We start from the raw sequence: 12,097 nt of genomic DNA, 5'->3' as shown, positions 1-12,097 counted from the left end.
TTTTAATAGAAAAAAAACAGAAAACACAATTTACTGTGCCTTGGCCTTTGCTAAGCATTAATGCCTGTTGTTAGAAGGTTTATGTTTCACTGCAGGAAATCCATTTTGTAAGATTACAGATATTTCCATGCTGTCTGCACCCAGGAACAAATGCCCTTTGTGTGGTAGACTAATGATGTGAACTTGCCCCCCTGTGGGGTTGTACTGTGACATTTAGGCGGAAGCGTGGAACAGGATGGGAAGGAGAGGCGGATGGATGATGGACAGGAATGGCTGGAGAGCTTCCACCGCAGTGGCAGCTGTGGTCCAGAAAGCAATCATCATCAGTACCGGCTCTGAAGTCTGATCAATGCATGAGGTCGCAGCACGACGTCGAGTCAGATCAAGACAAAACAGGCTTTCTTTCAAATGAGCAAATATGAAAGTGCAATTTGAGCATAAAGAGAACAACCGGTGGGAGTAATGAGCCCCTCGAGGCAAATAACCAAATAATATTTTTAATGCATTCAGTCCTGGTGCTTCGGTTTGAAGTCGTCTCTGCTGCTGCTATACGGGAACCATTGTTTTCTTGGTTATTTCATCTTTTATTTGTTACTGGGGTGATGATCAAAGTCAGACGTGTCTTTAAAACGACAATACTCCCTTCTGTATACTTGCATATAGTGGTTCTCCTTTAGCAGAATTTGTAAAGTTTATCTGCAGTCAAACTTGGCATCATTTGTTTTCAACAAGAACTTATTTCAACGTCTTTCTAAAATGTCTAAAACTATGACAAAGGGCCTATATCATGCAAAATCAACTTTTTTTTTAGCTTTTAGGTGTATTATGATGGTCATTCCTCACTATAAAAAAACCCCAAAGCTGTATTTTGATTGCATTTCAACAACAACAACAAAAAGAAACCGTACAGAGATCAAATAAAATATGGGAATGAGTTGCTTTTGTGAAAGATTTCTCCTTATGTGCTCTTTGCTGCAAGTTATCTGTAGGCTAACAATAAAAAAAAAAACTATTTCTGATGAATAAACCAAAACCATCAGTCTAAAAACACGAGTCCTATGAGAAAGTGACACGAACTCCCCAGCAGACTCACCTCTAGTCGCAGGTATTCAGTCTGATCCCGTGATACCAGGCTGACGATGACGCTGCTGTGTCTTCGAGTGCGAACCAGGACTTGGATGGACGTTCTCCGAGCGGGAAGCGGCGACGGCAGCTCGTACTTCACGTGGCTGCGGCCATCAAAGGAAAACTCCGCTACCTCTGCAAACAAACCCAAATGTGACAGAAGTTCAAACCAGGGCATGCAGTGACAGAAAAATCACAAGATGTAAAACGTCTTCTGTGCATGCCACACACTAATACATTCACACTCTAAGTGCTGTCAAAAGTTTGTCTTCAAACTTAGAGCAACTGCAAGAGATGAGTCCTGCAGTCGATTTCACATCCTTTCTTCTCTACTTGCTGTGACATCAACAGAGTTCAATGGTTCAAGATCCTGTTTGAAGCCAAAGACATCTTTGATTTTTTTCAAGGCTCTGAACCTGGAACTGATCAGCCTCTGAATAACCCAAAAATAGATCAATGTTTTCCAAGGACCAAAAGCTTAGTTAATCCCTGTGGACCAAAAGAAAGAAATAATACTATTTTATAAGGAAAATACCCACCTGTTATTTGGAAAATGTAATCTTACAGTTCACTTTGTGGTAATAAAACGGGAAAACATGACTGACGGACAGGTGAGCTGCCAAAAAAACATCCAGGTTTAGACTGAAAGCAGAGATGTGGTAGTGCATGGTTGAACTCCAGCGGCTCATTTACATTAAACCATGTTTCAGGTGGGGTCTAAAAGGTCATTTTTGGAGAAAAAAATAGTTTTAAGGTTTAAAAACATCTTCTTTGAATGTGTTTTTAACTATAAACCACCAATTGACACCCATATTTATCTCAGGGTTCTCCATAAAAAGCAAAAACCATTTTAAAAAAAATGTGCAAAACTCTACAGATAACAGATACATATTTCAATTGTCAAGCAGATTGGCTTCATCCAGATAATTAGGGGGGCATGAGACGAGCCAGAGGTAGGGTCCACGACCAAGTACAAGAGCACGGAACCTGGAATCACTCCCATTCCCCCGGAGTGGGGAATCGCACTAAACCAAGCACAGGCATGGAGAACTGAATGATACATAATGATAAAGTAGATGAGAGCAGAGGACAGAACCCCAGTGCACTATACGTTCCCCAGCTTCTGGTAAGGGTCACGCTTAGGGTTCTGGTCAGGGCTAGGCTTAAAAAAAGGGGGGGTAGAGGGGAGTCTTGTCAGTAGTCTATTGGTACAGTCGTGGGTAGATTGTAGTGCAGGCGGGATCTGGAAATCCCTTGAAAATGTTAGTGTGGTTGCAATGGGATGAAAATGGTACGTTCCATTTTTATGACGTACCTTGAGGTGGCGGCATGAAATTTAAGGGAACTGAAAGACACACCTGAACTCTTCCTAAGATGGCAGCTGCTCCTCTCTACTGCCATCCATGGGCCGGACCACCCCCAAAACCCGCAGCAGCAATTCTACCCTCGATACAGGTGCATGTGACTAAGACTTTAAGTCATCGTTTTTTAGAAAGAAAAACAGAATTGAAATTGAATGACTGTAAGTCTAAGATTAGTTTTAGCAGTGTTGTTTCTTCAAGTATTAAAATGTTAGGTAGTTTGCTCTCTGCTGTAGTTTTCCCATAAATAACCTCAGAGGGAAGTGTTTGCTCAACTACAGAACTATCATTTGGCATCACTGCATGTTCCACAGTTATAGAACATACCAGTGCATTATAAAAAAAAAGAGTGTCAAGTGTCATTGAGAGGCACATGACACAGAGCAAACAGGACTTGTAAAGCCTGGCAGAGAGTGCTGCAGTCAGCAGGAAGCATTACTTTTAAGTACACTCCTCAAAATGGAGGATGCGTGTAATAGGCAGTGCAAGACCAGGATCATTAGAGATCCCATCTCAGCCCAACGGCCTCCTCCTACAGCTGCAATCAGGCAAACGCCTTCGCAGACATCCGGCTGACACAGACGCACTTACAGGAGTCGTTCTTCTTCAGGCCAGAAGGATCCTTAATGTGGGAGCTGCCAGGAGCCTTTGTGCAGCTCTTCCAGCAGCTCACAAACAGCACAGCAGTGATCAAGAGTCCTTAAGGGAGAAGGCAATTGACCCGTATATGCAATTTAAATAGAATATGTAACATCTGCATTCACAATGCCGTGAAGCAAATGGCATTATTAATGGCAGCAAAGCACAGAGGAGCAGTGGCTGTTGGAATAAATGAGCTTGCTTGTTAGATTTCAGGACTGTCTGCAGCCAACTGCTGTGTTGAAGGTATGAAGACAATGGGAGGTTTTTACTCTTTGAAGTTGTGAGGTTCTTTACAATAATGTCTTACAACATTAGATTTAATAATAAGAAAAGTAAAATGAAAACCTCACGCACACAAAAATGTGGTCAATAACCTGAAGGAAGAGAGAGGTGAGTACCTCTATTGTGTTGATGCTTTCAACTTCTTCTCCATGCTTTGTATCTGTACAGACCATTGTTGTTAGTGTTTGATCATTAAAACACAACCAAATAAGAAAAACTGAATGCTTGGTAACCCTACAAAGCACTGTAATACTTAATGCGGGAAAGTGGGCAGAATACAAACTCCTACCACTGTCTCCCAACCAGGCAAAGCCCAAGTCACCGGTCCTTCCCATAGCGGGTGTGTTTCATCCTTAAAATTACCTGGGACAGAGGGGAATCCACGACGTGACCAACAATTTTTTAAAGATGTTTTAAGGCTGTAAAACTCCTCACTACTCCCTTTATACAGGTTTCTCTCAGACAGACACTTTCTCTCATGTTTACACTTTCAAAAGCTCAAAGCTTTATAGAAAAATAAGTCCAGGATAATAGAATGAAAACAATCCATGTTTCATGCAAATCTCAAGTTTCCATTGCAGTTTTGTGTTGGGTTAGCGTCATAGTGCCAGGCTTTGTCAGCCTTTACTCAGTAATCACCATCAAGTTTTCTCCTTGCTATGTCCTTTTGTTTATCTGAAGTAACTTTAAATGAAAAAAGTTTTATTTTTTGTGGTTTATCAATTATTTTTGGCCTTGGTCCTAACAGCAAGACTCCAAAGTTTGGACCAATTTCTAAAGAATTTCTATTTTATTGTAAGAGAACAAGAAAAACAAGTTTGAAAGAAGGAAAAAAAAGACAGCAAGTATAGGATTTTAAAATTCTGTTTTTCGGATGCTGAAGCAAAGTCAGCCCAGTGATTTGTCAACGTTGAACTTTTACCTCTAGATTGGTCAGTAGATTTCTTTGACGTTGGTACATACAATACAGTAGAACTTTATTGATCCAGACACAATCAATAAAGTATTAAGATGGAAATGATTACCTTCCTCACACTGGTATCCCGTGTATCCCGGCACGCACTGGCAGCTGAAGGAACCCCACTCTCCATGACAGCGCCCCCGGTGGCCACAGGAAGGAAAGCCCATGTTGACACAGCTGCTGTCTGTGGTCAGGCAGCCCGGAGAGCTGGACTGTGAGTCAGCGGGAGAGCCCAGATCGTACAGCTGGAAGAGGGAGATGCAGGTGAGGACTTGAAGGAAAAAACAGAAAAAATTACAGCCAAAAAAAGTAGAGCAGGAAGTGGGGTTTTACTGCCTGACAAAAAGGGAGGTGTGTAACGAGATGACAAGGATTGCTAACAAATTGGTGGATAAAAAACATCAGAGTGTCAACCAAAAGCAGGTTGAGGAAGATGCAGTGCAGCCATAAAGCAGGTCAGGATTCAGAGGAGAGCTCCCCAAAGGCGTCGAATCCAGTAGAGTAAAAGTGAAGAAGCAGGAGGGGAGTGGGCTGGTTAAAAGTGAGCTCAAGGACATGAGCCATAAGTGTGCTGTGGACTCCTACTCTTCCTCTTTTCTCGCTGCTGCGTGTAACCCTGGTTGCCTCTTCTGACACTGACAGAAAGCTCTGATGAAAAGCCAGCATGAGCCAAAAGCATGAGAGCGGAGGTTGAATACTTCAGAGAGCAGGCCTCCTCAAATGATGCTTAATCATGCATTTTGTTTCTGACGGTCCAAAAATCATCAATTCTGTTGGGGAAGCAGATGAAATGCAGGACATCTCATAGAATCGCATGTTAGAAGTGCTCATTGGTTTCTAGCAGAGTGGCCTCCTGTTGGCTTTTGACCTCTGTGCTACTGATCGTACCACTTGTTAAGAATCGAAAGCCAAACTTTCCCGATGCAAAACTAATGATAGCGCTTGTGCAATTTGTGTGTGTGTGTTCGTGCACTGTTTGTGCACAAAAGTCCACCACCTTCTGCAAAAAAACTGCAAAGTGTGACTTCAGCTGACAAGAGTGTCAGTCTCTGTGACAGACACACTGTGGGCTGTGCTGTTTGGTAAGATTAATGTCAGGGGCTGCACATAAACATGTCACAGCCCACACAACGGGAAAAAAGAAATTCAAAACCAAACCCAAGTCGGCAGCAGAGAGGGGGCCGCGAAGGAAGCCTCCGGCTTTAAAGAAATACCTTCAAATGTTCGGAACAGGGCGGGAATTTACAAATTTACATTTTGGAAATTAAACATTTAAGAATTCTTACCCAATACAATAACACTGTACCATAATTCACAGTGTAACAGATGACTTCTGCACATTTTTGCACATTGTTACCCGATGGTAAATAGTCTTTATATTATACCACCTTATTTGTTTACATTTATGCTTCAGTTTTTGTTTTTTACATTATTCTATTTTCTCTTATGTTTACTTGCTACGGTAACGCACAAATTTCCCACACGTGGGATTACAAAAGTGCTTCAGATTCTGATTCTGAAGATGCACCAATTAGCTACCAGAGGAATTTAGGGGACGGATTAGTTCCCCTGAAGGTTTTTACTACAAAGACTGAATGTTTTTTGTTTTTTTTTCTTAAATTGTGACACAAGTTCCTGTTGAAAGTATGTAATACTTATCAGTGACTCAGGTTTCATGCAAAAATGTACATAAAAGAAGAAAATGTGAACATCCATGAGTTTTATTTTGAAAGAACACTGATCAGCTCAGTTGTAAATGACCGTGTTCGTGGTTCAAAGGATTTCTTTTAGTCTTTCCAGCATTAATAGGTGTTTCCCAGCGGTGTCAGACCTTCTGAAGAGGTCAGGAAATGACATTTTTAGAGGTGCAATTGTACGTGTTAAAAAGTCTTTATTTTCAAAGGAAAATGCAGAAAAAACAAAAAAACCATCTGAAACATTAATGAGACCATTTTTTGTGAATTTCTTTACATCTTGCACATGGCCAGTTGGTTATAAAAACTATCTATTTTACTGATTGTACATAACATGATTGAGGCTTTAAATCAGTAAGATCAGGACCTTAAATAAAACAAAAACTACGTCAGCTAATTCCAAGAAAGTTTTGTTTAACTTACACTAAAATACAGTAGAAAAAAATCATGATCTGTTAGATTTATTTAACATGTGTTTGTTGTTGTTCCTGATCTGACCGTCGACTGGCTGCTGATTGACGACTTCCGGTGAGAACGGAATGAGGAGAAGTGGTTTGCTCTGGCAGCAGAGAGAGGTGAAAACACAGAAGCAGAGGCCGGTTGCTGGTATTGTGGGTGGAGAATTTGCCTTTCAAAAACCCTCAGACGACACCACAGGTAGTGGTGGGGAGATGTGCCTTCTTTGTACAAAGGTTGCCGAACACTGAAGCCATCGCATAAACGCAAAGCCTGTAGCAGCACAGACGCTAGCCAAGTGAAGGCTTTCTCAACAATGTTTTATGAGGACATTCATTTTGATATGCCAACTGAAAGCACTTTAATGCACCTTTCTGTTTATTCTTGTGGCAAATATTTTGATCACTCAGACGTGTTTCTTTTTTTTTTTTTTTTTCTTTTTTTAACTTGTCCTGTCCAACAGCTGGGCAGACAGATGAGAGCTGATGGCCTCTTGTGTTGGACATATTTTACTTTAACAAGAGGGGTTATTAATCTTCAGACAAACCAAAGGTATGTCTGAATAAACCCCTTTTGTAATTGAGGCCAAACTTTATTAATTTCAATCATGTCTGAAAATCTGGACGGAAAAGGAAAGAGGGGAAGAAGAGAGAGGGACGTTAGAGAGAGGGGGGGTAGGGGGTGATAATAGGAGGGGAAGGGGGATAAGACCATGAAGCAGCATAAAGCAACAAGTTTACTGGTTGTTAATCATTATGGTAGGTTCAAATGTAGAAAAAAAAAAAAAAGAAAAAAAAAAGGGGCGGAGCCTGTCCACACACACACTCAAATGTTATAAACACACCTGCTAGCTGCAAAAATGTCCACCTGTCGACATGTACACGACTTTTAAGGCATACTTATGCCTTAAAACCAACTAGTGTGAAATATTTCAGTCATTCAGTCATGCAAACTGTTGCAAGTGCAAAGTGCAAAGGTGAGCTAACACCAGTGCTCAGGTGAGTGTTTATGTTCTTCTAAAATGGATGGTGGAACGTGAAAAGAAGGAGGGAGAGTGCCCAGCCATCCCCACCCCAAGACCCCCACCGCAGCAGCAGCGGCAGCCGGAATCCCCCCAACGCCACACGGGAACCGGCAGGGAACAACCGCCGCCCGGGCGACCAAGCCCGCCACCCAGGCCAGGGCCAGCAGGGCCGCCGCAAGGCCCCTAGAGCCAGAGGCCAGGGACGCACGGAGGGAAAGAGAGCGCCGCCCCAGCCCAACCAGGAGAGCAGCCCCCCCGCCGCGCCGGGAGAAGCCAACGCAGGGCCCCACCGGAGAAGGACGCCCATAGCCCCAAACGAGCACCCCACCACCACCCAGGAGTTCCGGTCATCCCCCCGCCCCAACCCCTGGTACGAGCCAGGACCCCCCAAGGGAGACCCGCTCCGCACTCCAGGCAGCCACCCGCCCGGCCCACGGTTGGTCCAGGGAGGAGCGAGGCAGGGGCCCGCCGCCCCCGCCCAGGAGGGGGGAACCCCGGGGAAAAAAGAGGGCCCACAAGGGGTGTTGTAAATATGGCCCGACCAGGCTCGGCCACAGTTGGAAATTTGGCGGGGCCCAGCACTCAGGAGCAAGGACCAGAACCCACCCCCCAGGGACCAGACACCCCCGGCTCAGATGTAATGTGAACCCCCCCACCGCGCGGAGAGAGCACCGCCGGGCCCAGGAAGCCGGCACCCCGGGGACACGGCCGCCGCCTTAAAGGGGCCCGTACCCCCCACCAGGGAAGAGGCAGGGGACAGACGGACCCAGGTCCCACCTTCCTTGCAAAATGTGTGTGCGTGTATGTGTGTGCGTGTATGTGTGTGTTTGAAAGGGTGTGTGTGTGCATGTGTGTGTGTTTATGTTGGGATGTATATATTGAGGGGGGAGGGGTGTGTGTACTAAGGGGGGTGCGGTTAAAATTGGCGGGTAGGGCACTTAGGGGACATCTCCTGATCACTCACAGTGACGTCCCCTCACCCTCCCCACCAAGGGGCCCTAAATGTCTAAGGTGCGGTTATATTTGGCGGGTAGGGTGCTAGGAGGACATCCGCTGCTTGCTGGCAGTGATGTCCAAGCACCCCCCATACCAAGGGCCCTACATGTCTAAGGTGCAAATAAAACCGAAAGAGGGGGGGCCCACTCCATACGGCAACCACAGGAGGGGGGCCACTGCCTAGTAAACCCCCCCCCCCAAGGCTCATCGCAGGCTAAGCCCCCTACCCCCTCACCCTATTATGAGGTTATATGAGGAAGGGGGTAAGTTGGGGACAGATGATAGACTGTCCCCCGGTGATCAAACAGCTGTCCCCCCCCCCCCCCCCAAGCAAGGGGGCCAGGCCCACCCAGCCCCGGGGCCCCACCCCCGGAGGCGCAGACACCCCAGGCCCAGCACCACCACCCCCACACAGAGAGAGAGGAGCCAGAAAGCGCCGCCCCCCCCCGGAGCAAGCCCAGGCCCCCACCCCCAAATGCCGGCCCTAGAAGAGCTCTGGTCAGGCCTCGACGGGACCGAGGCAGCCAACCGGCCGGGGAAACCGCCGATGGCCTCAGCGGAGACCCCGACCTGTCAACCCCCCCTGCCCCGTACCAATAGTGCCCCCCCCCTCCCCCAGAATGCCCCCCCACAGGACAGGGCCGACAAGACCCCCACCCCAACCCCCCCCAGACCCCGCAGCCGAAGCGGATGACACCCAGAGCGACCGGGGGCCCCAAGAGGGTTGCCCCGTCCCGCCCCAGAGCCAGGGAAGGGCCGATCCCAGCCCCAGGTGTAGATGGGAAGCCCATCCAGCGCCGCTGCCCCCCCCCCCCCGAGCAGCGCCCCCCGCCAACCCCCCCCAGCACAGGCAAAGGGACCACCCCCTTTACATGGAAGCATTGACCCCCCCAAGCCAAGCCAGACCACCACCCCACCCCCCCGCCACGCACCCCCACACCCAAGCCCAGAGGGCTCAGACGTGTTTCTACTGTTTTTGATGTGTTCAATAAGAACCTCTAGGTCTGCTATTCTTTTTTTTTCTTTTTCTTTGTTTGAGATTGAAAAAAAAACCCATTGGTGGTTTAAAAGTAAAGGTTGGAAGTCTGTAATCATAAAAAACTTTTTACCACGCCACAATGTCACAAATTCAAAGCAAAAGAAGGCAAAATGAGGCTGTCACAATTAATTACAGGTCATAGTTATTTCATCACTAAAAAATAATTGCATTTCCATAAAGTATCTATTTTTGAGTCCTATTAAATCTAATTATATGTAACACACTTTTCATAAAAGGTATTTTCATTGGTCAATGTAATTTGCAATTGCAAACCTAAAAATAATCACGTTTTGAAAAGAGATTATGGCCAAACTCAATGAATTTAAACCGCTTAAATTGAGCTGAACTTCTAAACAGATCACAAAACTCTTTAAAAATAAACATTTATTCTTTTGAAAAAACGAAAAAAAATGTTGATGTTTGAAAAGATTAAAACTTAACGACAGAGTCAATCACATCGTCACCGACACTCAATGGAACTGATTTTGTTGCCATGACAACACAAGTAAAACATCAACACCTTGCAAAAAAAATAAAAAAAGACTTGCCATCACGAAAGGGAGTAAAATAGGAATTAAAAAAAATATCTTCCATACAATGGCAGAACATGTCCATCAACATGATAAATCATCAGAACGCTCACTGCTGCACGCTCTTTGGAGATTAATTATGCTCATGTCCGCCCACACGCATCATGCAGAAGGCACAGTTAGTGCGGCCTGTCTGCTTTAGGCAAACTATACGTCTGTTGGACTACAGCATGAACGCCACTGCGGAGGAGAACACCTGTAAGCAGACTACATGTTGGTTCCAATCTCCTGAGGGATTTTGGAGATTCAACATCCAACAACTTCTGCATCGTGAGCATTTGATCGGTTTTACTGACACTGGAATTTGGCCACTCCAGGATGCTAATTTTGTTTCTGTAAAACAGTTTTTTATGTTCTTTTTTTAAAAAACATTTTAGTGTCACTTCAATCAACTTTTTATGACCAGAGACCTGCTCGACCCTCACCTGACAAAGATCTGCTTTAAAGGCAGCATGTTTCCATGAGGAGATCTTTGTCAGCGCTGCTCCAGAGTCTTGGAGAGCTTGTGCGGTTGGCTACATCCAGTTTTTTTAATAGTTTTTTTTACATCTTTATTTCTTAATGACAAAGGGTTTTTTTGTTGCTGTTTTTGGCCACGTCACTCTTTGAAAAGAGAGTTTTAGTCTCAATAAAGGTTTTCTTTCAATACAAGAGGAAGCAGCTTTTCCAAACAGTCATCAGGAGACAAACAGACTTTCCTCCTTCTGACTTCAGGCACATGATTAGCTTCTCTCCATTTATCTCTTATAATTGCGATTAAATGATCCTATTAGTGTTTTGGACAACAGAAGTGACTGAGGAGGTGAACTTTCTAAGAATGTGTTTTAAAATGTTAAATATAAAATTATTTTTTGGTCACCACGAGTAGTTGTCAGCTATAAACGTCCCATCATTGATTTTTCTGCAGACAGACTTTAACAATTAGGGCTCCTGAGGTGCATGGAGCTCACGTGTGGCGGCTTTTTGTGATTGGAGGCTGACAAATTTTCATCGGTCAGCTTCCTTTCAAAATACATAAAAACATGGCGAAATATTTATTATTCACTAAATCAAACCCAAAATAAATAAGTCTCATTCAACAAATCACTTCCTACCAGCAAAAATCTAACATCCTCTTTTATTTAAATATTGATGCTCATTTTGGATCAGCAGAATTCTCTAAAGTGCTAACGCAAGAGTTCGCTTTGTTTTTCACACAGTTTCTGCATTTTGTTTTCTGAATAATGCAACAAAAACAAATTGTCAGTATTCCCACTTTATGCCAAAGACCATCTTCATAAAATATTTCCAAGTAAACACAGTTTTTGATGGAATTCAAGGTTAAACGTTCAGTTTTATACCCTAGTTTTTGAGTTTGTTTAAATTATTTCCTAGTATAAAGTGAGAACGGCAACAGTGTCAATGATGTACAACATTACTTTAATGAATTATTTAATTCATGTGCTCTTATATGTGTGCATTTCTTGATATTCTCTTGTCTTTTTTCCTTTGCTTGCTTTAAAAAAACGTCCCATTTCATACAACTAGCATGTTTTTACATCTGGGAAATATTTACGGACTTCATAGCAGTGGTCTTGGTTCAACTTTGGTTTTGTTCTTGGGTTTGTGTGAAATGCATAAACTAGATCTAGAAAGCTGGTTGTTGACACATTTATCATCTGAGGAGCATGCGTGTGCTCCAGTCTGACGTGGACAGAGTGTTGTGATCACGCATGTGTTGGGAAAGTTGGTGTGAGGAGGACGACAGTGGTACCTTGCTGTCGACGACGAGGTTGCGGATGCAGCCGGTGAAGTGTTTGTGCTGAAGCTGGGGGTAGATGTAGGGGATGTCCTCGTTCACACCACCGAGTTGGAGCACTTGACTCATGTTCAGGTGTCTGAAACACGACAGCACGCAAAGGCAACACAACAGCATGAGGGGTTTGAG

The 12,097-nt window shown here is 44.4% G+C and overlaps 1 protein-coding gene across 1 annotated transcript in view; it reads right to left on the bottom strand.

Moving 5' to 3' along the window:
- LOC110014444 (neural-cadherin-like) overlaps positions 1–12,097 on the bottom strand; it is a 338,096-nt gene that overhangs the window by 72,605 nt on the left and 253,394 nt on the right. The window contains exons 30-32 of the mRNA XM_023953704.1: positions 11,924–12,047; positions 4,436–4,616; positions 1,094–1,260 (exon numbers count right to left, since the gene is read on the bottom strand). Coding sequence (XP_023809472.1) covers positions 1,094–1,260; positions 4,436–4,616; positions 11,924–12,047 — 472 coding nt within the window. The remainder of the gene's footprint in view (positions 1–1,093; positions 1,261–4,435; positions 4,617–11,923; positions 12,048–12,097) is intronic.

This window comes from Oryzias latipes, chromosome 3 (genome assembly GCF_002234675.1).
Source record: "Oryzias latipes chromosome 3, ASM223467v1".
Lineage (NCBI taxonomy): Eukaryota > Metazoa > Chordata > Actinopteri > Beloniformes > Adrianichthyidae > Oryzias > Oryzias latipes.
Note: the sequence above shows the minus strand (reverse complement) of the source record. Positions and strands in the feature narration are given on the sequence as shown.